The 25,742-nt window shown below is 39.2% G+C and overlaps 3 protein-coding genes across 9 annotated transcripts in view; 2 read left to right on the top strand and 1 right to left on the bottom strand.

Annotated features, from left to right (window-relative positions):
• Window positions 1-154: 154 nt before the first annotated feature.
• Window positions 155-7,005, bottom strand: LOC121868555 (carbohydrate sulfotransferase 10-like). Its single transcript, XM_042369296.1, has 4 exons — window positions 6,717-7,005; window positions 3,616-3,731; window positions 3,042-3,313; window positions 155-2,554 (listed from the first exon to the last, which is right to left on the bottom strand). The coding sequence occupies exons 2-4, from the start codon at window positions 3,709-3,711 to the stop codon at window positions 1,480-1,482; spliced, it is 1,443 nt and encodes a 480-aa protein (XP_042225230.1). The 5' UTR covers window positions 3,712-3,731; window positions 6,717-7,005; the 3' UTR covers window positions 155-1,479.
• On the top strand, window positions 5,546-12,082 carry LOC121868561 (carbohydrate sulfotransferase 11-like). 2 transcript variants are annotated; one of them, XM_042369318.1, is made up of 5 exons: window positions 5,546-5,564; window positions 9,393-9,596; window positions 9,751-9,987; window positions 10,292-10,395; window positions 10,897-12,082. In XM_042369318.1, the coding sequence occupies exons 2-5, from the start codon at window positions 9,498-9,500 to the stop codon at window positions 11,576-11,578; spliced, it is 1,122 nt and encodes a 373-aa protein (XP_042225252.1). In that variant the 5' UTR covers window positions 5,546-5,564; window positions 9,393-9,497; the 3' UTR covers window positions 11,579-12,082. The 2 variants fall into 2 exon arrangements, with proteins under 2 accessions (XP_042225252.1, XP_042225243.1); XM_042369309.1 differs by lacking the exon at window positions 5,546-5,564 and adding an exon at window positions 8,661-9,028.
• A 239-nt stretch (window positions 12,083-12,321) lies between these two features.
• Window positions 12,322-25,742, top strand: part of LOC121868490 (protein strawberry notch homolog 1-like) — a 65,993-nt gene continuing 52,572 nt past the window's right edge. For 2 of the 6 annotated variants that reach the window (XM_042369165.1, XM_042369179.1), the window contains exon 1: window positions 12,322-12,672. In XM_042369165.1, coding sequence (XP_042225099.1) covers window positions 12,502-12,672 — 171 coding nt within the window. In that variant the 5' untranslated portion in view covers window positions 12,322-12,501. Of the gene's footprint in view, window positions 12,673-15,627; window positions 15,745-22,262; window positions 22,354-25,742 lie in introns of those variants that run through there. The other 4 variants (XM_042369172.1, XM_042369188.1, XM_042369205.1 and 1 more) reach the window with 4 other exon arrangements.

Genomic DNA, 25,742 nt, shown 5'->3' on the forward strand with positions numbered 1-25,742 from the left:
AAAAAAAGATCAAAAGTGAGAAACACGACCTAGACCTATGAATTATTATTATTATAATTTTTATTATATTTTAGACCCCCAGGCCCCAATGTGGGTCAGTGATCTATGCCCGGGTGGGCTAATACACATAAAAAAAAAAAAACCTAACCATTCTGAAAACCGAAAAATTCCGAAAACCGAAATGCCTCTGGCCCCAAGGATTTCGGATAAAGGATTGTCAACCTGTATTAATATTACAGGTATAAAAATGGACATAGCAATCACACAACTGTACCTGTAATCCACTTAGTCTTACTTGATAACATACTATTTGCCACAATGTTGCAACAAATCCTAGACAACTCTTAAATTCAGACCAGGTGATTAGTCTCTGTGACATGCTACAATAGTATACCAGATGATAAAGGCATTTATTAGGCTGACACTATAAAAAAAGGGTTATTTTAGAATTCTCACTAGAGCATTTGAGTTAGTGCATACAGATCTAGTGTGGGAATATGGGGAAAAAACAACGTTGAATTTGATGAATAAGCTGTAGAAAGGCTGTGATCTGTGCAGGTGCTTTGACAAATTAACAGAACTCCCCACATGAGTAAATATGATTTCAGTCAGTTCATTAAATATTGCAGCCATTGTGTTAACCTAAATATTTCACTCTATTATTGTTTGACAAGATTTCTGCATTTCTGTACAAGGATTGAATCTTAAAATGATTATATAGCAAGTTTGTAGCTGCTGGCTGTTAATATGCAGTAAGCCATTTGGTTTTATGAATGCGTGTGTGTGTAGATGATGACAAAATGAGGCTATAACTAACTTTGTGATATCAATTGGTTCTGATTAAACTTGTTCATAATCACAGCTAATCCATCCCAATATGAGAAAATGGTAATAATGATGATGTGCCAACACTGACAGGTGGAATGTCTTGTACAGAGCAGCTGACTTAAGAGTTTTATTGTGTTTAAAATGCCTGAGACACCATTAACCTTCTTAAGTAAGGTAAAACTTTCCTTACAGAAACCACATTCCCCAAATTCATTATTTAGATTCTGTAGGTTTGGGTAACAATCCTCAAACAATATCTTCATGTGTGTTAATCACTAAGTGTGTGAATCTCCCCTCAAAAGAAGACAAACATGATTCCAGACTGATCGAAAGATCAATTAATCCCATCTCGGCTTGTGAAGGTCAAAGTTAAATAAATAGAACCTGAAGTTACCTAAAAAGCTGTGTTTGAAATATGAATGAAAGATTAGTTATCTATTTTACATTAGTTTTCAATGATAGCAAAAATACAAAATCCTACTGAGAAAGTAGCTTTGTTCTTGAATAATAATAATTAACTGATAAAAATTATAACTAACAAAAATAATGACATACTGTAATATTCATATCTCACAGCAATCAACACAGACTAAGCTACCTTTCTGGACATGCTATGAAGTATATAGTGTGTGTGGTGGTGGTTTTATTACTTTATATCTGTTCTTGTAGATGGTCACGACCACTGTCCTCATCAGTTTCAATATCATTGCTGACCTCGGCAATATGACCTCTCTCTTCCATGAGGGGCAGACCCATGCTAGAGCTTCCAGAGCCTGGGGAGGGTGCCTGTATTTTATCTACATCCTCCTGATCGCTCTTTAGCAGTGCTTGTTCCTTTGCCTCCCTCAACAAGTTCTGCAGCTGGTTAGGGTTTGGTTTGGGGAGATCTGCCATGAGAGCAGGATCTAACTCATCTTCTCCAGGTTTTGCATAGGCCATATGTTCCTCAATTGTGTAGCCATAAAGTTGAAAATCCATTTTGTACTTTTTATATAACTCCAGAACTTGTGCCAGAGTGAGTTCAGAGAAGTACTGTCTGCGGACTTCTGGTGTGAGGTTGTAGACAACATAGTCGGTGGTATTGAGTGGACCAATACCAGCTCGCTTCCAAGCCCATTGTACATCATGCCACAGTGTCTCATAGTGTGTTATCATATTGTATCCTATATGGCAGGGTGTGCAGTGGCGCAATGTGGGCCGCCAGGCTTCCTCCAGGTGATGTGTATCATGATCTAATAAAAACCTGATAAACTCTTCGAAGGTCGGCCCTTTGGTGTGTGCTGGCGCCTTACGATAGGTCCGAACAATACGACGTCCGTAGTGCAGGTAGCCATGGGAGTTTTTCTCTGGGTCCTCTAATACTTGGCGATAAGATGACAGAAGTCGGTCAAAGGGGTGACGTGCCATTAAGATCGTCACTGATTTTGCCAAGACAACCGGGTACTTCTCCCATGAGCTTAAGTATGGGAAGTTTTGTTTGGCAATGGCAGCTGGGGGTTCATGTAATCGATATAATTGCTTCTCGTCAAACCTACCCGTAAGCTGGAGGAAGCGACGGGCCAACCACTGTACCCCATTACGAGCTGCTGGGCACACTGCCAGGTGATCTTTCTCTGACACAAACAGTGCTTGGTAAAGTGGAGATTTGGGCATAAAGGCCAGTGTAGCTCTTTCCTCCTCAGTGATATTGGTAGACTCTCCGGTAGACCATAAACCCAAATTCCACCTGACAAGAAATAATTAATGGAGATAAAAAAAATACATTACAGGTGTATTATATTATTCCCTAAATTTCACTAAATACTGACACAAGAGAATGTGCAAATTATTTCCTTTGTTTCCATGATGTATAAAGCGAATTCAGGTCTATGGCCCTACTATTGCAATCGGTGGCAATGCCAAAAAGACTGCAAAATTTCAGAAATAAGGCCTAATGGTGTGACACAAATGTGGATGGTGTAAATCAGACTTGAATAGTGTGGCTTAGGAATGGGTGGTGTGTATTAGGTTTGGTAATAGTCAGTCAGTCTGAAGGATGGAGGTTTATTTTTACCTTCTCATGTGGAACCTGCTCAGACCAGACCTGTAAAGTAGCAAGTTAATATGCTGACTGCCACAGAGTGCTCACTGTCATGTGTACCTCACTTACTGCATTACAATAAAATAAAGAAAAATTTATTCTGAAACTGCACAATGATATCGCCCAGACATACCTTGCACAAGCTTTATGTAGAATGTTGAGGCGTTGACGTTGTTCCTCCTCCATGATGTCATCAGAAGGTGGGGTTACCGGAGTAGTAGTGGTGGTGGTGGTGGTGGTAGTGGTGGTCGTAGATCTCCGTGTAGGTCGTGAGGCGCGGCTATGCCCTCCACCAGCACGTGTCGTCAGGTGTCCGATATTTCTAGAGCCCGGCCGTTGTGTTGCTGATTCCGAGTTGCCGAAGCGACCGAGCGAAAACTTCTTCTGAATTCTGGTGAGGAATCCCTGTGAAGTAATCCAGAGTTAAGAGCATTTGTTCTGGCTGTTACATTAGATTATTTTCCGGTGTCATAATGCAGAACTGATGATGTGATTTCAGTCCATTTGGCATAAGTAAATTTGATTAAATGTGATGATTCTATTTCCCAATTTTTCTGCATCTGATAGGGAAATTATTCACAAGGGCTTTATCTATGTGACCTAGTGATGAACTGTGTGACATAGTGGTGAACTGTGACTAAATATTGTCACCCACACCTAAGACACTGACCCTCACCTGAGACAACCACCTTTACCTGAAAACTCACCTGGGTCATAAAATGGAGGAGACAGATGATAACAATCGTCTGGAGGAGGGCGGGGAGACTCTTGTTCACCTTACGGATAACTCCAGGGAACACCATCTTGCCAGGGACACTCAAATCTGTAGGGGACAACACGGTAACTGACGACGAGCTGGCAAGTTACTGTATATGGACGGGAAGGGGTGATGGAGGAGAAGGTTCGGACGAAAATGCAACTTTAATCTCTCATATTATCAAGTCGAGGAAACATCTATAAGCTTTTATATTATGAAGTCGATGAAATATCTTAAGCTTTTATATGAAGTGGATTTGTGAGTAGTTATTGTGTGTGAAGACAGTTTACTCAATGGAACAGTTATTGTTAAGGTGACTGGTAAAAAATTACAAACATTTAATATGACTGGCAGAGTTACTAATAGTGAATGTAGCTGTACCTATCTCAGTGTAATGCTACCCTCACACACACACACACACACACAAATATATTCAGAATTATATAACGCTATAACAGTATCTTGACCTGTATAATTTTGTCCATTCGTCTCTTATGTTAACACGTTTGCCAAGCTGAACACCTGCTATGATGAGATAAAACGTTATCTCTTGGCTTGGTGTGTCCGTGTCTTGAACAACTTCAAGTAGTGACCCCTGGGCTGATAGTGCAGGTAGGTATTCTCCTTGCTGGCATACTTCTTCCTGACATTTCTTTATTATCTTATAAAGTTTCGAGTCTGGTAGTGGTGGTTGATGGCGTCTCACGTTTTCTTCAGTCGGTACAGGAGTCGGTTTCAAGTTGTGCGTTACCCCACACTAAGAAGACAAGTGACAACATATGACTAAGAAAATAACTCCTTGTTATTCTGTCGACAACAAAAATACATCTACCTCTTCCGACTACTAGATCTTCTACCTCCTCCTTTCTATTACCAACATTGCCGGTCATATGACTCTCTACACAAGGCCCTGACTTGTTCTCAAACTGGTACTGTTAGGAGACGTTTGGTTGGGGTCTGGGCGGCCTTGTGTACTGGACCAAAACAACCTCAGTCCCGAGATATTCCGTTAAGGAGGATTTCAGGAAGGACACTTTCCCGCTTCAGTCCCCGCTACTCCACCTTCCTGCCAAGAAATTACTTGTAGGTAATTTCAGTGTTTATCAACATCTTCGTGACAAGTGTAAAGTACAGTGGTGGAGGTGAACCACTGCATTTGTACTCTAACTTCTCTCTTGAATAACGGCAGCGTTAGATGAGCGACTTGGCACCCTTACATCACTATATACCTGAGGAGGCAACATTTTCAAATATCACGTGGCAAGTTTACGGCAATAACTTACCAATATTTTTTTCTCACATGACTGACGCATCGGGATCCGCTCCTGACAATCGATTCAATTTTAAGACAGCAGATTCGTAGTTACACCCAAAGGCACCAACACAAACTAAGATAAGAAACACAGAAAAATACATGTCCTGCGGTAACAATATCTAACACTTGACCTCTACAACCATCGGTAAGGCAGGAGTTCCACAGTAGACGTTAGCAAGTGAAGCGGAGCCCAGGCACACCGCGTCATTAAGGAAAGCCGGAGGAATTCGCTTCGACTATTCAGAGGTCCCATCTGCTGAGGTCTGCTCCGTTATTACCCGGATCAAAGCCAAACAGTATTATTTCATGTCAGGTTGAGAGATGAAGACAGATTTTTACATCCATTTCAGTTTATTTGTTCCTTTATCCATTATTTCATCAGTTATCACCAAAATCAAGATATAAGATCACTAAGTACACCAGCAACCCTTAACAGACAAACCCAGCGATACTTCTCTTATAACCTTTATTAAATACTGTTTAAGCTTTCTCTTGTAGGACGGGGTGCGGTGGACGAGTGGATACAATGATCAGTTCCTGTCCCAAGAGACGTTGGTTTGAGCCTCCCGTTCACCCTTGATTAGGTAAGATAACTGAATTGTTAAAAGTTGTGTTGTTTATATTAAGACCTTGGCAAAAAAAATTATCTGTAGAAATGGACCCCAAGGAAGTGTGATCATCTACCTACAATTATATCCTGAGTTGACATCAGCCACGCGATGACCCCGACTTCTGGCCCCTCGCTAAGGTCTTCAAAGTAACGTTAATAGAGGGACATTTCTACAGGTTCAATGGGGTAGTGACGTAGGTGTAGAGGGGGGCAGCTCTCACCCCGAGACTGTGGTATGGGGAGGGGTTGACTCGTCCAACAAACACGTCATATCATGAAATCGTGGTTATTAAAAATCCCAAATTGTATTTTATTTATCTAAATATTTTGTAACGGATGGTAGAAAAATGTTTTTAGTGGTGAGGGGGCAAAAAGAATGCTACTATTGTAAAGTTTGGGGGGACCGGTGGTAGAAGCGGTACCGTTCTTGCCTCGCAAGCGAGATGTCACGGGTTCGATTCCCGGGCCGGTGGAAGTTGTTTGGACTTACTTCCTAGCCCCCATTAGTCCCTGTTCACCTAGCAGTAAAGTAAGTACCTATTGTAAGTCGAAAGTTGCGAATTCGTATTCGGGGACAAGTTGTTGGAGCTTCCAATAACTTGACATAAACCACTGACTCTTCAGGCTTCTACGCCCTTAACTCATGAGACATAAAGGCAAGCACGAACTTAGCATGATTCCCTGTTGGGCGCTGTAAACGCTTCTGCGCTTCACCTTGCTCATGGATGTAGGGGAGTGCCCAATAAAAGAAAAAAAATTGTAAAGTTTACATTCTCACCCTAGGTAACGATTTGTTTTCTTCACATAATGTAAATCTGGCTGTGGGACAAGGGTTAAAATAACGTGGAATTTATTAACAAACCGAGAAGTAAGTAGGTTGGACCTCTGAGCCTTTAGCGGTTTTTAAGTCATTAATGAATTTGTTTTGATTTTAGCAGGAACTACTGAGCATGAAACAATCGCTCAGTGTTCGTTCCTGCTATTATCAAACGGTTCAGTGTAAGCCAAGGCCCCAGAAACGCAAGCATGTATATATTTCATGTTATTACAGGGTAACACATAGCCTATACCAATGACAACACCAATATGAATGCTAATAAGAATAAAGATAAAATAGTTATCTTACCTTGTTACAGAAATATTTGTATGGGTAGGATGGAGGGAAGAACGAGTCCACTGTATAGTACCTCCTTCGTGCTGCTCGACGCTGTCTACCCCTCAACCCGGTCACTCAGACACACTCAACATCCTCTTAAAACTCTCGATCGCTAAATAATTGTCCTGTTTTGAACTCCAATACGAATGAAGCCAAGACGCGATCTCTTCACCTACGAGTGTTCCACCTCAACTGAGACACCCGAGGAGTCATGACACACACACACACACACACACCTGTCTTTCCCTGACCCGCACTAACGGTGAAACCTGTTCTCCAGACCGTCCTGCCACGCTCCCCAAGTTGTCTTATATTTTTTCTTCAAAATCCTTCATGTCCTCGTCGTTTCATTTAATTCGTTCGTATGTTATTTTTGCTTACTATCTCCATAACGCTATAATAATGTGTGGCATAAAACGATCTTACCTTAGAGGTACTCAATGTGTGATCATATCATACATAAATCAGGAATATAAATTGCACTTGGCGAAACAGTTTTTATGTAGTCTACCCACAAGACTCTAGCTTTAATATACAGTATTTGTATATTTCAGTAAACGAAAACTACAATTACGGGAAAGAAGAGACCCTAGATGCCTTTAATAGTTCTTATTGTGTAAGCGGCAGGAAGTCGGCAAGTCTCTCTGTGTGTCTTGGGGGCAGCGAACTCTGCTGGTGACGGTCAAGATCATAATGGCAGTGCTGGGTGTATTTTACCGTCCCACAAAACATCGGAATTGACTATGGCTCATACTATCCTTCAATAAGGTTCTCGTTTTTTCATAATGTAAGTTAAATCATGAGAAAGTCAAAAGCTTATTATTGCTACAGTTTGTCAAGAATTACCCTTCGTTTCCTTAAATGTAATAGTACCCTGTACATGAAGGCATTGGTAATATTTTGTCGTCTAGAAAATGAGAATATTTTTGTATTTCATATATTTTAAATTTATTTTAGTGTTAACATTTAATATGTAAATTTACAGTGTACAGTCGCATCGTTTCATCCTTAGAAATTCTTAACAAGGCACTATTACCCGAAAAAAAATATCGTAAAAGAAAAATGAACACGGCTCTATATACTAACTTTATCATGCGAGTGGAGTGAGTTATGTAGCGCGTATGCATGACCCACAAGAAAACCGGACAACAATATTTGGTAGAGAAAAAATATTACCGTTAGAAAGCGACCGCGAGTTGCCAACCCTCAGCGCCTTTGTTTACAGAGAATTTCCGAGAATGTAATTACAAATAAAAGCATTTCAACAACAATTCTTCAATCAGTATCATAAAAAAAGGATCAAACATATTCTAAGAAAATAAATATATGATACACTATTTTATCTGAGTTTGGTTAACAGTTCCCGACTTTTCTAATAAATATACAAACGAAAATGGAAATAAAATAAGATGTCTGGTTAAAGAAAAGTAACTAAATTAAGTAATGTTGAGAAGGTAATGAATTTATTGCTAAAGCTGCGGCCCTTGTGGGATATTATCAACCACAGCCAGCACCACCCACCCACCCTCTGCCTCCTCCTCTCTCTCTATCTCTCTCTGCCGCCCATGACACGTAAAAATTAATGCAAATCAGAAAGGAAACTAAACCGAATGTGATGCCTTTTCAACTAATGATGAACCTCCCTTTTACCCCCTGAGATCAACACCGTCACGTGATCACGTCTGCTCCTTCAGACTTCACCCTCTCACGTCTATCCCTAAGGTACGAGGAAATCATCCTTGGTGTGTACGATGAGAGAGCCAGTCCAGAGATGATCATGGCAACATCTGATAGAGAGAACACCTGGTAATGAGAGAAAGACACTTAATTAACGAGTTTACTACTATTCCGGGCTAAGGCGGGGGCTAATTCCGTTTACCGTTATGAGGTGACGTGTTACCGGTACCTTGATACAACCGTGGGCCCCGGCCAGTTGCTCTCGAGATGCCGTGAAGGATAGTGACGCTCGCTGCTCGGAAACACAAGAAGCTGATTGATATATTTACGTGTTTGTGATAAAGGAAGACGTACAAATTACTTAAAGAAGCCATGTGTTCAAGAAAGTGCAAGAGACATGATGTGAATTAGTTTTATACGAGGAAATAGGAAATAATGACACTGGTGAATAAATTGTGTGTATGTATGAGGAACAGGAAAAGACATGGGTTTACAAAGTGTGTTCATGAGCCTGGAATAAAGATGTAATGAGAGATACAGTTATTATCTCTGTGTTCATCTGAGACATTAAGAGTAAGAAACAGGTTCATGAGGAGGAAAAAGTTGTAAGTTTAATTTTATTATTTTCATGAACATTTGATATTTCGTACTGATTTAATACTTGGTTTTAGTTTAGTTATTTATATTATTACTCCCCCTTACACTAAATACAGATGATAATTTTATACACTTTAGTTCTTTAACATTATTCAACCCTGACGTAAAATACAGCTACATTATTTTATTATTATGAACACACCAGAATACAGAGGTCCAGTCTCTTCATGTTTAACAATAATACCTAAGAATACATGACCACAACTTCCTATTTCCTTTGAATTTAATATAAAATTAGGTGTCCAGTGTACGATTCTGCCCGCAGTGGCCTCCGCCTGTAGCATCACACTTAACACAGCATTCTGTCAACAGGTTTTGGTCGCCTGAGGATGGTGACGTCGGAGATTAAAAAGGTTATCGCCTCCTACAGTCTCTAGTGAAGGATTTAAGGGCTTCAACGGGTTACTTCCTAGCAAGATGTTCCCACGATTAGCTAAGTTCCCCCGCCGTATTATCCTCACCTGTGTGTACATGTACTGTCTTCTGTTTATCCATCGCCTCAATGACGTCCACGAGGTAATCTCTTGTTGTTAGCAGCTGATCCTGTCACTATAATATTTTAAGATAATATAAACACTAATAATGCCTTGACTCTAGTTATTAGCTGGATTTCTCATACTGTAAATAAACGAAAAAATAAAAATCATTAATGTTCCTCCTCCATCAACAGGAATCCAAGGCTCTTAAGGTAGCCCATCTTAAAACTATACACGCCCGCGCCGCCCAAGTAGAAGCTGGGTGTGCTTCTTTCCCACCCAGTCTGACCAAACTACAACAACATGCCAACGACGCCGCCAAAGTCAGCCCTAATCTAGCCGCTCACTACACGGGTCTTCATCTTAAAGCTGCCCTTAAGAATATTATCTACATAAAAAAGCATAACATATCCTGGTGCCTCGTGCCCAAGGTCAGTGTAGGTCAAAGGTTATCAAGAGGTCAGTGTAGGTTAAGGTTATCAAGAGGTCAGTGTAGGTTAAAGGTTATCAAGAGGTCAGTGTAGGTTAAAGGTTATCAAGAGGTCAGTGTAGGTTAAGGTTATCAAGAGGTCAGTATAGGTTAAGGTTATCATGGGTGGTTAGTGTTCTAGAAAACGTATCTATCACTTGTCATATAAGGGGTCACTCTTTTAAATACGGACATTATTAGTCATAGTAATCAGTATTAATTAGCAGGTTAGACCTTATTTTGACCTTTGACCCATGCCATTACAGGTAGCGTCGACGTCGTGGGCCCAGGCTTTACTGGCACTGAGAGGTCAACTTGGAAACGAATACAGTGACCCTCCACTCCAGGTCGTTCTCAGAGAAGCATTCAAGTAAGGTTATATTAGGTCATTCAGTCTTAACATGTAGGTAAGGATGTTTCAGGTCACACTCAGACGACATGATCTTGAGTTTAAGTGTATTTTCGGAGTCATTTATGACCTATGGTCTGTAAGGGTCAGGCGGGGTCATTTACTTGTCCTGGGTGGTCAGGTAAGGTCACTCGAGTCTTTAGGGAACAACATGAAGAGTTTTGGGGTCTAGTTTTGGTGATTTCGGGTTTTATATCTTCATTATTTTGTGTCTATATCCAGTTGGTATTGTGTTGTCTCTGATGTACTGTACGTGTGGCCATATCAAAGTAAGTTCCTCGTGTCATGGAATATTATCAACCAAAAACAAGAACAAATGAACCATTAACTGGCTGAAGCTGGTTTTGCTGTACTGTGATTCTAAATAATAAAAAGAGATCAATTTCTAAGATGCATAATACCAATACAGTACATATTGTTTCCTTACATCATATGATTTTAAAAGTTTTTCCTTCATTCCAGGATGATTGATCCAACACGGGTGAATCAGACCATTAACTCTTCTCTCAAGTTCCTCTTTGTGAGACATCCGTTCCAGCGCCTCGTGTCCGCCTACAGGAATAAGCTGGAAGACTCGTACACGGAACAAGATGGCTCCTACTTTTATAAGAATTACGGTAGAAGCATCGTTCAGAAGTTCAGGAAGAGCCGTAAAAAGATAACAGTCGCCACGAAGCTCACACCGGTTGGAGGAAAGAATCAAGGAGACCAGAATAATGATAACGAAATATTAGACGCAGAGAATGTCATGAAAACGGAGGAGGAAGAAGAATATGTGGAATTTAAGAGAGAACCATCTTTTGAGGAATACGTCGACTATCTCATCAACACAGACGTAGAGAGTTACGACGAGCACTGGAAACCCATCTTCCTGCAGTGTCAAGTGTGCGACTTTCACTACGACTACATCATCAAGTACGAGAACTTCAAGCAGGAGATTGACACTTTCGTGGAGATGCTACAGGAGACTGACAGGTTGCCTCGGAGATTCATCCTTCAGTGGGAGAACCGCGGCGGCACGGATGAGAAAACAACTACAGAGTACCTAAGTCAAGTGAGCCAACACAAAGTATGGCTTCTGTACCAAAAATACCGACAAGACTTTCTGTATTTTGGATACACGATGGGAAATTATACCAAGTAGAAATGTGACCACTTTATACACAAGTACACCGTATACTATTTTTATTATACGAATATGCCTTTATTAAACGCCATTTCAAGTTATAAAATATGCTTTCGTCATTTATGTGATTAACTTACAACTGTGGTGGCCTCAATATGACGGTATAAGTCTATATTTTTCACCAACTCATCTGTTTATACATCCATTCATCAATATTCATTCAGTTATCTATTTACATGTCCATTCATCAGATTATTTAGCCATTTTACCATTTTTGTTTATATGTTTAACTATTTGTACAGTACCAGGGAACGACGATGAAAATATCCGCTATTGAAAGGGTTTGCTTTATGTTTTGTAGCTTAATGGTGAAATATCAGTTACTATGTACTGTATATGTCTAGTGAACTGTCTCAATATATAGATAAACAGAGATATCAGACTTAAACACACTTTTGATAATTAGTAATGTCAAAATTGTGTAAAATAAATACCAGATCAAAAATAAAATTATAATAATGATTTTGATATGGGGAATGAGCAAGTCATCAGTCGAACATTAACTCACGTCTCACAGCCTAAATAATAATACAGTAAATAAGAAAGTACTGTAATTCACATAACCGTGGAAGCCTGTAATTGGCCAGCCAGGGTGTTTATTGTAACGAAATGTGATTCTATGTAAATAATCTTATTCAGATTCTTTAAACATAAAACTTGTATCTTAGTGCAATCTGTGCGTATCAAAAAAGATGTCTTAGTCATAAAAATAATTAGAATTTAATTGTAAATGAAACTAATGGCCATCGTCTACTGTTACAAAAGTCTGCTGCATTTGAGGTTGCCGAGTCCTGGTTCATTTTGTATTGGTTCTGCCCTAGGAAAGTATAGAAGAGGAAGCGTATCTTAGAGCTACACAATGTAGATGGCACTGAAAAAAAATGGCGGGAAAAGAAGCGTCTGCTGTTTGCTTTGACGGCCGCTGGGCATGGTGTGAGTGGCTGGCGGACGTCAGTGACAAGCGTGGCGAGGAGCGTGTATCACTGGTAACGTGTGCGGCACAAGTCAAAACAAGACCTGAGGTTTCAATACTTCCCAAAGGACAAGAAAGGGTAAATAGATTTATTTAGTAAGCGTCACACAAGTTTAAACCATATTTTGTAAAGCAAGCAGAGAAGGTGTGAGTAATACACACGAACTAAGGATCATTTTCAAAAGTACTGTCCACAATATGGCAAAGATGGTTAGCATCAGAAGGACTTTGTGGAGTTGCACCAAATTTTCAGATGTCGTTTGGATGATACTAAGTAAGAAAATCGAAATGACAAGGCACAGAACCTGACCTAACCCACATAACCTAACGTGGTATATTTAGTTTCGGAAATTGAAATTATATTTTTCCAATCTATCGATGTGTTTTACAGCAACCGCAGACTTCCGGAAATTCACTACACTCAATCGATAGAACTATTTTTTCAATGATAATTTCTTATATTACACTTCCGTCGCAAATTGATAATAAGGAAGTTATTGAATTAAAAAATAATAAAATCAGAGCACTTGTTGTCCCTACGCAGTTGCTTAAATTGTCCGTGTTCGTTCGTTTGCTTACTTACGCACATCTGCTGGAGGCGGCCGCCAATCAAATCGGGGGTGGCCGCAGCCAATCAAATCCAATAAAAAATCTCAACGTTTGGTTCAACCAATTAGCGTTCAATATTCGGCGTGGGTGCTAAGATGTGGGACATTTTTAATCAGTTACAACATCAAGCCATAACGTGCTGGGTGCGATTTCGATTATTGGAAGCTTATCGTATTGTTTCATTCTAAAAATAAGGAAACTTTAGAGAATAAAGGAACCCACGACGCATTCTGGTCCCTGACTCGGAGTAGGGTAAGAAATACTCTAACAGCTATTTATAGTCTCGTGGAGGTTGACCATGTGACTAGGGTTATTACGTAGCGTTTGGGGGTCCGGGGTCAAAGCCCCGGCTAGTCACCAGGGGTCAGGGGGCGGAGCCCCCGGTAGGGGGCTTGGTAAGGTTTAGTTTGGTTAGATGGTATAAGTTAGCAAGCACAGAGTACCGGGAATTAAGAACACGCGATCGATAGAACTATTATGAGGGGGGGGGGGGACTAAATCACAACCGAGTGATTATCGACAAAAACGAAGGTCAGATTTGAACTAATCGCATTATAACCCATCAGAGCACCACCTTCCATGGTTGCTGTGATATGTACATTTACCAAATGTAATAGTTAGACAGTAAAAGTAGCATAGAAATTCAATTAAATGCATTTAATTAATGTAAAACATGTAGCACATTTAAATAAAATTAAGTGTTTTGTAGTCTAAGACAAATAAAAAATATATTAACGGAAAAATATTGTCACACATACACACATTTTATATATATATTACTGTATATCGGAGTTTTCGCTAAATATTAATTTTCTATCATAGTCTATCCCTTAAAAAAATACATTCGTTTTCTTTCCTCGGGACGCCTGGCCACTAGATGGCGGGCCAATCGGAGGTCTCAACGCAAAGTAAAAGACGCTTTCTCCTATACTTTCTTTGGTCTGAGTGTAGTTAAAAGACCAAAAACAGAATTCTATCTTGATTTTTAACAGTTAATGAACTAGTGTAATTAATAACCGTATTACACGCTTGAAGACATTGTTGTTGAAGTACAGTAACAACATCAACGACTTCAAACTCCCCCTGCCTCGATGGTGAACTAATGACCTTTATGTGTTGTGATTTCCTGGAAGAATATACATAGAGTTATCTTCCTAGCCCCCATTAGTCCCTGTTCACCTAGCAGTAAAGTAAGTACCTATTGTAAGTCGAAAGTTGCGAATTCGTATTCAGGGACAAGTTGTTGGAGCTTCCAATAACTTGATGACATAAACTACTGATTCTTCAGGCTTCTACGCCCTTGACTCATGAGACATAAGGCAAGCATGAACTTAGCATGCTTCCCTGTTGGGTGCTGTAAACGCTTCTGCGCTTCACCTTACTCATGGATGTAGGGGGGTGCCCAATAAATAATAATAGAAAAAAAATAGTTATCACCTTCTGTGAGTAATAAAGACAACTATTTTTATACCGAATTTCTCGAAGGTCACGGGGGACTAACTGTGTTTGCCGTGAATTAAAACAATAGCATATAGTAACGAGGTATATTTAACATTTTTCAAAACATTTTCGAACAAACAAAATAATATTTCAAGGATATTTATGTTTGATCTGGCGATATTCTATCTTATCATATTATAAATCTGCTAAAATTACGTAGTGTTGATAGTTGTTTTTTTAGTGCTTTACCTACTACTATTTCGCAACATTTCCAAGACCCTTCATCTAGTTGTGAATCTTCAGCTTTACAAGAATCAATAATTGTTACAGTCATAAATCGTTCACCCATGGTTGCATACACAGTATATGATAATTATTTACAATTTAAATTAGCTCAAAAACCCAAACAAATCACTGAAAAAAGACCTATATGGCAACTCGAAGACTTTTATGTTGCCATATACAAGATAATAAATAGTTCAATAAAGTGACATGTAATTCATTCAGAAAATAATATGTATATATAGCAGCAACAATGAACTTAAAAAAAAATCTCGAAAAAAGTACATAGTTTCTTTCACTGTTTCTGTTTAAACGGGAGCGAGTGACGAGTTGGCAGAGGGGTGTACAGTGTATTGCTAGTTGTTGCAATTCTGCTTGGAGAAATTCCTTCACGGTAATTTCCAAATGCATTGTAGTCTATAAGCTGTAGTTTCCTTTTATTTTTAAGTTATTAGACATTTTCAGGTTAAAGTGAAATTATTTAGTTCTGTATCCTGGAAAACGATGATTGATAGACAAGAGAAGTTATTACTTGAATGTGGAAATAATGTGAACTGAAAGAGTGTTATCGTATTGTTTCGTCATCTCGCGAGATAAGACAATCGACAGCGCCAAAGGATATATATATACAGTAAACCCACGACTCAAGAGCAGTGGAGTCATAAGGTCGCCTCTTCTCTTTGTGATGAGTGTCGTGTATTGAACCAGTGCATGAACCGCGCCGCCTCTGCCCTACCCTGCCCTGCCCACCCATAACTTGACCCGCCTACAAATGCCAAATCAACATTCATCATCCGTAACAGTCACAATGAATCACACGGTAAGGTTTTTTTTTTTTACGTAATAATATATCTTAAAATTTACCTTCCCTGATTGTAGATATTAATACGAGGTGAGAAACTCTTGCGTGTTAGATTTACAAAAATTGAGTAGAGTTTCCCTTAGCTGAATGTGCTCTCTCGTTGTTAAATAAAGAAAACTTGACGTACGAATCTTGGACAATTCTGGCTCAGGTTATTTGTTATTTATCTACAATATTTCAACCACGTCTGATTTTTATTTGATATTTTTTTTTAACTAACGAATTCCATGTTAACGACGTCTTTAGCATTAGTTTATACTGTTTTATTTACCTTCTTCATATATAATTATACCATTCCAATGCAATGTGTTTATTTTTTTATCTTGAAGAATTCCCATCACAGCTTATTTCACCTAAATCTTAACCTAACCTAACCTCATCCTCCCAAATAGTGTAAGGGTGTTTAATCTTTAGGTGAAATAAGCTGGGATGGAGATTCAGGTGATTTTTTTTCTTCAAATATGTTCAGAGATTTGGAAATATCAAACCTTAATATATAATTATCTCAAAAGTTTTCGACGTTCTTTTGTTGTTTTTTTACTCTTGTCTTCATATATAAAAGTCGGGTGGGAGGGGTGACAGGCGGGCGATTTCATTTACTCATCCGATACCAAATTTTCACAGTAATGGAAATAGTGATGGTAAAATTTCCAATCATTTTAGTTATATTTCTTACATTTGACTTAACTTCCAAGTGAATAAAATTTAAAGTTGACTGTTCGTCTTCAACTTCTCAAATGCACAAAATTGACGGATGCTGGTAACGTCATTTCCGGTTTTTCAATACAGTAATGATAAAAAACAAATAGACACGCCAACACGGATATTTTTGGGGGTATAATAATTATTTAAATTTTACTCACAGCCAGACTACTACAGTACTTGAACTTAAGCAAAAACTGATATTTCTTATTTTTTTATTTGTTCAGTGGAAGAACCGATTTGGAGGGGACGGGGAGGAGTATTTTGGTTTAACATCTTCGCTAACAAGATTGACGTAAACTCATGTGTAATGAGAACGGTTCAGTTAGCTCTTTGCAGGAGAATATCATGTTTATTTGCTACCAATAATAACAGTTTCATACATAACAGGTGATATACTTACAAATCATAGGTTATTAATTAGTGTGGGCAAGCGAGTTTAGGATAAGCTGTCAGGATGTCCATGAGGATTCATGATGGTGATACTGTGGGGTATGTTTGTTTGGGGTTCACACTCAGGATGGGATGGAGAAAGGAAACTCACAATGTGCTCTCTGTATACATGTTGTATTGGATGTACAATGCAGCTTGGTGCTGGGAAGGCAGCATGGTTACAAGCGTGATGTGAGAGAGCTGGTTGGTGAGGATGCTCAGAGGAGGACCAGCTTGTGGGTCGCCATGCTCTCCGGCGGGAGCGAGGACCGCCAGGCAGGAGGAGGAGGTGTTGCTGGCTGGTTGGTGTAGGTAGAAAAGAGGCAGGTCACCACGAGGTCAGGTCTTTAATAGCGGAGGTAGGCGTGGGTAGATAGTTGACCCCCGCTCCGTGGGCGGCTCTGGTTGACCCAGACCACGAGGCGTACACGGGAATTCGTGGGGTCGGCTACTCAGCGACAAACAGCGTTTGTAGGGGAGAAATCCACTACAATACAAATGACACCTGTGAGTGGGATAGGTGGAATGGGAAGGAGAGGAAAATGAGATGGGGATAGAGGGGCACTAGGCTGTGGTTTGGAGGTTGGCGTGTGATAGGTAGATAGAGGAAAAGAGAAGAATGTGAAAAGAAAGAGATAGGGGGGAGGTGGGTAAGGAATGGCAAAGTTAAAGAAATTGAAGAGAAAGAGTTTGACTGGTTTAGAGACAGCGTGGGTAAAGGTAATGGAGTGGTACTAGTCATGCTTTAACACGCGACCCTTGGAGGCTTTGGGTAAATTATCAGGATGTGTTTTAAAGACACGTGATATAATGAAGTTGTCACATTGATGATATAATAGATCGGGAGGTCTGAACTCTCCGGCTTATTACAATATAATCAAACAAAATATAACGGAAGTTTTACAACACTATATATGCCGAGTTTTCTCGGTTAGGGTACAGCTTCTCTGACATGCCAGATGTGGCTATGTACTGGCCTGCCGGTCCTGACTATTAGTGAGTCTGACTGAAAAGATTCTGATATAGTGTTTGCCAGAGCAGTACCTCCTGTAAAGCTATCATACGTGTTAATGTTCTATATGAAGTTAAGAAATCATTGTGGATTACCGAACTTTGGATATAGTACAGGTATTGTTATCTTCAAGAACATCTTACTCAACGAGGTAGTTATACGTACTGGTAATATAGTAGGTAAGGGGGTGTGAATATTCTGTATATAATAATGTATCACGATATGCTTCAGAGGTGAGCTCACTCGCTGAAATTTTCCTTCCTGAATGGGTGGAGCGTTACGAACTTGCCAGATGTATACGTACTGTATCTGGACAATTACTTCATCTCATTGTCTGTTTCTGCCTTTGTGCTAACCATATCGGTGCTTCTTGTCACAGGGTTTATATTGTCATATATGATGATGCTATCACTCTCAGGTCTTTGTGCGTGTCTCATTTCTTCTAGGCCAGTGTTCGTCTTGTTTTACAAATTGCGTTAGCTGGTCCATGGTCCAAGTCTATATTGTCTTTGTTATATACCGGGATCGACAGAGTGACCCTCAGAACAGGTTAAGTTAGGTTAGCGTTAGGGTGATCATTCTGAAGGTGAAATAAGCTGGATGCGAATCCTGCGGTTATCCAAGTATTTTTTGAACAGTTGTACGAGAACTTATTATTTGTTCTTCATCTCATTGCGATATCAGATGATAATTCATCTTCTCTTGGCGTACTTCTATTGTCTTGTGGAGGAAGTTGAGGCCCCCTTTTCAATGGTACAGTGAAGCCTGTGTCTTCAGCCCACCCACTCTCTGTAATATATAAAACAAGGGGTGTCGTCCCCCCCTCTGTTTAACTCATTAAACTTCTTTTCCAACCCTTCCCTCACGACTATCTGTCGTGACTTTTCTATCCTTCATGTCTGGCTGTGCTTTGAACCCCAGCATGCCTTCCATCCTTTCCCTACTTAACTTAAAAAAAAAAGTACTGCTGGAAGGTACTGGACCGTGACAATAAAGGCAGCCTGACGACGCAAGTGTAACCACTTCGCGACCAGCCACACTTCAGCCTAGAACAACAGTTTAAGGAAATGGAGTAAAAAAAATCTAATTATGGTATTTTATATTTCACGTATTTGAGTTAAGAACTATAAAAATATAGAAAACTACAGTAACTCAGTGGAATAAATATTTAACTTTTATTCACGTCGACAACACAGTTCTGTACACGACAATTTACACAAGACAACATTTGTGTGAGCATTCAATTTATGTTTATTTGTGGCAGATTCATTACTAACAATTATTTAACCAAAAAGTTAAACCTAGGTATAGAAGTCGGACTCTGTGACCCTCTCCCCCCTCACCCCACCTTCCAGGAATGGTCCCGCGGTGTTTCACGTCTTGGTTCTGATCACCACTGTTGACACGTATCAATTTGACCTGTTATCCAGAATCTTGACATGGTCGTATCTGTCTCACGGCATACAGACACAGATGAGGGCTGGCTTACTGGGGAAAAAAATAAATGCTCAAATTACACTGGTTTTAGTACCCTTGAGACTGATTATAGAAGGCGAAATCCACAGTGTAAAGGTGATGGCTATAAACTTTCCTGGTTAAAACTCATTGTAAAATTTGATGGACTAGATTTGAGCGGTTGAATTATGCACGCGGCCGGAGTACGCAGATGGTTTGAATAGCGGGTTTTATATTTTCTTCCTAGAAAATTATAATATTTTATTATTATTAATCCTCTCATTCATTATGTTTTGGTGGTTTTATAATGCTTGGTGATCACACTGTACTGTTTGTTTTCCTGTGGTTGAGTTGACACTTTCCTTGATAAAATTTGCATAAAGGACAATTCGCCAGAGGCCAGTACTTTCTCACGTGGCATTTATAAGAATTTCTGGGCTATTCCATCAACGGATCACTTGATGATTAACCCAAGATTACTCCACCTTAAGATTAACCACCCCAATGCTAACCTAACCTAGCGTAACAACCTAAGCCCAGGTAGAATTAGGGTGCTTGATTACCAGGTGAAATAAACTTGGAGGCTAATCTTTAGGTGATCATAAGTGTAAACAAACTTTTCTTATATTCGTAAGGCGTATCCTATTATAATTAGTCACTCCGCCTCTATCGGTCTATATATAGAGGATGATAACTGTAGATCCATCTCTCTTTAAACACAACAATTAATCTCTCTTCATGTGTTTGTTGTCATGGGCTGCCACAAAAGGTTCCGTTGGCTTGTCTCTTCTGGTGATCTTGTTAAATCTTTCATGTTGGGGCCAGGCCCGGCTCAGGTTCAACTATGAAATATTCACCTCTCGGCCTCAACGTTTTATACGCACCAGCTGCACTAGATTGAAATAACCAGCATTTCTATTGACTGTTGCTTATGGGAGGAGCTGCCGTGTAACCTAGCCTAGCCCACCCTAACCTAACCAATTTGGCGGCGCAGACAAATTTTACCCGAGAAAAATTCCACAAGTCGAAGGCAATAAGAGGAAAATGCTCCACACGACGCACTGCTATCAAGGTATAGTGTAGTCAATATTTCACTTTATCCTCTTTGCCAATTGTCGGCTTACTAGCCTGTCGGTCGGTCAGTCAGGTGTCTGTTACTCACTGTTGACAAGTCCTGGGCATGTACGGGCTCTAGAATGTATCTGAATATGTTTCAGTGTGTGTATCAAATCTGGACCTCAAGGGGCTCATATAACTATCGCAGCATTCTCTTGTAGATTACCCCAATATTTCCCATCTCTTACTCTAAATTCATCAATTATGGCAGTTTTCTGTACTGATTCCTTCTTAAGCTTGAGGCGTATATGCGGATGTGTGGTACACCGTGTACACTGAGTGCGTTTGATCACGTGGTGAGAGAGGAACGTAAGGCGTCTGAGATCACAGCACGATGTGTGTGTGGATCAGGGGGTCCGTGTGAGGACCACGGCTGGCAGACCCCTTTGAATTAGCTCTTGGATAGAAACAAATGCAAGTAATTACGGCATTACTGTTTGGTATCTGCCCGAGAAAAGGATGAAATATTTTATCCCTTATCTGCACATATTAGCTCAGTGCAATACGGCGACAGGAAGCAAGGCGTAATATGCAATAAAATTTAAATGCCAATAATGGTGCAGTAATTACAACCGAGAGCATTATTAACCTCTGAGCAGCTCGTGTTCTTGTTGCCACGAAACGTATAAGAAACATGGAAGGGAAATCTAATAATAAATTATGTTTTCAACGCAGAAACTGGCAAATTTCATCGAAGAATACTGTACCTCATATTCCTGGCTGTAGTAGATGAACAGAGGTGTTAGGTGCAAGCAGCAGCAACAACCTGGTGGATCAAATTGTTTCCGTGGAAACTAGAAACTTGGTAACAAGTATAGCTGCGGGGATTGACAAGAAACCCTGGATATAACATTCAAATACTGTATATATATGTAAAACAGATACAGCGACTATTAAATAATATGAGAGAGAGAGAGAGAGGTAGGTAGGTAGGTAGGTAAGGGGGTTGGGGGGGAAGTGCAATGGCAATCTGATTTGCTCATGTCGTGTTCTTAAGATCTTTCCATCTCACGGAATTGTTGGATTTAGTTATGCAAAGTTTTATAAAATTATATCAGTATTATTACGGTCATATTGTACTGGATATATATCTTTACTAATAACACCTGACTTTGCAAGAGTTTATAATCTTCAAATTTCTCCTTCCGACGACCCGCATGGATTCCAATGTTCACTGTATAGGGGTTAGCTTGCGGATCAATAGCCTGGTGTGTCGACCTGTTTCATGATATTTTAACTCTTACGTGAAATTTTTAGACTTTTTCGTTGCCTATATATATGCTCTATATCATTACCAATAAAAGTATTACTTTTAGTTATCGCAAGACGACGTTCCTGCGCGCCAAAGTTTGATAAAAAATGGGATTCTATGACGTCACATGCCGGGCAGCTTCCCTCTTTTCACACTGAATTATTGATGATTGGTAAATTACGGCATTGTGGGCCGATTTGGGGCTTCACGGAGGCCTCTACTGGAAGCAAACTACATTTCAGTACAAAGTAGTAAGCCTGAAACACGTAGGTCCTTTGTTAACAGTGAAAAAAACCTAGTACTGCCTTCCACCATTCTCAGACATTTTCTATAGATTCTGAAACTGTCCTGCGCCGAATTGGTGTGTCATTACTATTGAAAATTACACAAACTTTTCCCGAAAATACACAATTCAACACTATTTTGTAGTATTGGAATGTATCACCTTGTATTATATAGGTGTTAGAATCTATATAACGATGCGCTTTAGTTTGTGTTTGCTGGAGGGAGCGGTCGAGGTCTGGTCTTGTGTTCCGCCGATCCTCTATAGTTATTTTTGAAGCTGGTCGGGGGAGAGATGCCGCGTCCAACTAGAACTGTAAGTGAGAATTTTACATAGTCCTGTGACTCAGAATAGATTCCCATGAAATTACAAATTGTTCTAGTAATATGAAGCAACATTTGGAATCATCATATCCCTATTTCATACACAGAGAAAGCTAAAATCAGGTAGAGGAATAAGCTGTTATTGAAGCTACAATGTGGATTCATAGCATGTAAACAAAACATTTACATGTGGGAGTTAAGAGACGTCGTATGTGAACTATATCGACTTTGGGGGGTGTAAAGTTCCTCCTCAGTTGGCTATATCTACTGCATTGGTAGGGTACAATAGTGTCAGTTTAAGGTCACAATGGCTTACCTGGGATGCGTAAATAAAAGCCACATATCTTACATCATTACCATGGGATCACGAGCTCCAGTGGACTAGTACGTCATTCCTTAATTGATCTTAAAAATACAATTGGCAAAAAATGTATAACTACAAAATTAAAACACCTACCTGGAATATTACAAATAACAGGTGAGATCTTACCTGGTGGGAGTACATACAGAAAGTGTTCTGAAGGGTCTGACTAATTACCCAAATGTAACCGCAATGAAGTCAAGTAATGGTTCTACATGAATAAATCGGGTTACCAATCACTTCTCGACTAGTATTTGGTGTCACGAAGTAAAAAAAAAATTGGAAAACGTAATTTAATTTGAGTTAATAGATCGAGTGCATGTACCTAACCTAACCTAACCTAACCTCACCTTGACTAGTATTTGGTGTCACGAAGTCACAAAAAATTGGTAAACTTAATTTAATCTGAGTTAATAGATCAAGTGCTTGTACCTAACCTAACACAACACAACCTAACTCAGATTAAAGTAAGTTTTCCAATTTTTTGTGACTTTGTGACACCAAATACTAGTCGAGAAGTGATTAGCAGTCCGATTTATTCATGTAGGACCATTATTTGACTTCATTGCGGCTACATTTGGGTAATTAGTTGGACCGGTTCTAAAGGCTGAAGTTGATGATGGAATGAACATATTTGCAGGTGTGTACTATGACAGCCAGATTTTAGATTTAGACGATTAATATATACCTTAAGTGTAATTATTAAGTTATGCTGGTATTTTAACCACCAGGAATGAGAAAGTTAGTACATACTGAGATTCACACAAATTGGAGAAGTAAAGGAGAGTGTGAATTTTATATTTCCTTTATTCCTTGGCATAGTGTCAGCCAACAGTAATAAATGGGACCATAATGCCATTTGCTGAGGCTGAGTGAAATAGAAAAAATTCCTCTGAACTGTGACATGATTTCAGCATTGCCATAGTTAATATTTTAAAATCTTTCATGGCAAGATTCACTGATTTTATCCTGAAGTTAGATATACAGTTGTGGTTTTTGTTCATTTGCTACATTATGGTGTAATATCCACAATGACATACAGCATAAACAAGGAAAATCTCGCATATTGGTTACACTTTTCCTTGTCTTTCCTTGGATTTGTACTGCAATAATTTTCCTCATATGAGACTGTGGTATTCCCGAGGGTGAAGACACACTGGTCAGTTTGGTAACCACTAACAAGACAGCCAGTCCTATGTTAGTTGTTGCTCGTTCTGGTCGCTTCCGATATCACTTGAGTTATGTTAAATTGTATGTGTTCATTTATCATTACTTTAGGTAGGATGTTTTGTATTTGATATGTCAGTGGTTTGTTCAGCGAAGAGATTTACCATATTGTATTTGGTAAGGCGAGATTGGTGATTCCTGTTGCTTTGAATTGGTGAAGTTATCGTTTCTGTCATCCTCCTATTTTCCGAAGGTCAGAATCATTCAAAATACATCAAAAACCATCGGAAAAACGTAATTTCAACCTCACCAAACCTAATCAAGCTTAACCTAACCTAACGGAACCCACCCTAACCTAACCTAAACCTAAATTCGCTGGATGACCAAAACGACAATGATAGCTTTGAATTTACTTGTATGTAGCGGCAAGTAAGCTTTAGCCTCAGAACCCTTGGTAGATTATTTGAAGAATTTCCACCCCAGCTTATTTCACTTAAAAGACTAACCATTTGGGGTGGGGGAGGATGAGGTTTGGTTAAGTTAGGGTTAGGTTATGTTACTCAGTGATTCGAGTTTATGGAGATTATATTAATTTATTTTTTTCTGTTTTATTGGAGTATAAACAGAGTACTGAGATAGCAAATTGTGTTGTCAAAAGGATTCTACAAAGCAAAAGAAGTTGTATTTTTTAATAAACTGGAACTGTACTGTATTTCATCGTTTTAAGTTTTTAGTTAAATGTGTGTAATTAAACTTGAAATTATCATTGGTTAATTTTTTCTTCTTTGGTAATTTACACAGTTTTTATGGAATTTTAGTCATGTATTAGTTTTTTTGCAATTTTGTTATACTACTGTAAGCTGACTGAGGGTTGCCAAAATGTAAACATACACTCAGCAAATGTGGTTTGTTGAGATTCAGTTACGTATACTGTGATAACATTTCTGTTTATTGCTGCTGTCTAAGACCTGATGTGTACTGGAATTTGCTTATTTTTCTTTAATGACATTTGTGGAGTTTTCTTTAAGTTGAATTGTGTCTTGTATATTGGGCACATTGATTATAAAATTGGTTCTGTGCCTTATAGTTCCTCCTTAAACTTAATGAGATTAATTTAGTGTGAGTTTACTGAATTAAGACTGTACAATGTTTATATCTATATTTCTAAAGTGATTTTTAGGCCCACACCATTAAAAACCTAACCTAACTGAACTTAACCTACCCTAACCAAACCTAACCTAACCTAAAAAAAAAAATTTCCTTTAATGCTGAGAATGCAAATTTAGTATGGGAACAAGAGTAAAATCAACATTCAATTAGACTGTGGCCTCGGTGTCTTTAGTGCTTTACAAAAACCTTCACGACTGCTTCTGATTTTAACGAACAGAACCACCAAGCAGTTCAAAGTATTCTGGTGTTTTCAATTATGGAAGTGCTCCGTGGGCTGTTTATGCTCGAATTACAATAGTTTAGTTATTATTGTTATAGGCCTAATTAGTTTACCATAGAACATGAAACCTTTTGTACTTTATGAAATGGATGAAAAGTGCACAAGGAATATCTATTGTGTAATTGTAGAGTTTATGGTTTTGTTTTCTCATTACTTGTCTTTTACATAGTGTGGAATTCTGTCAGTTCCTTGACCTGGTTCTCAGGTTGTTGGGGTGTAGGGAATGTTATAGAGGAGTTAGAGTTGGTTACTACAGTATAAAAGGTACAATCCTCTTGGTTCTCATATCTGGTAGAAGAGAGAGAGAGAGCACTTTTAGGTTTGAGACAAGGTGAGGAGTTTATTTTTTGGGGAGATTTCTCACTTTTGTTGTTCTGTCTTAACCTGTGTGTAAGAGTTCATG

Source organism: Homarus americanus, unplaced genomic scaffold (assembly GCF_018991925.1).
Source record: "Homarus americanus isolate GMGI-L3 unplaced genomic scaffold, GMGI_Hamer_2.0 scaffold32583, whole genome shotgun sequence".
NCBI lineage: Eukaryota > Metazoa > Arthropoda > Malacostraca > Decapoda > Nephropidae > Homarus > Homarus americanus.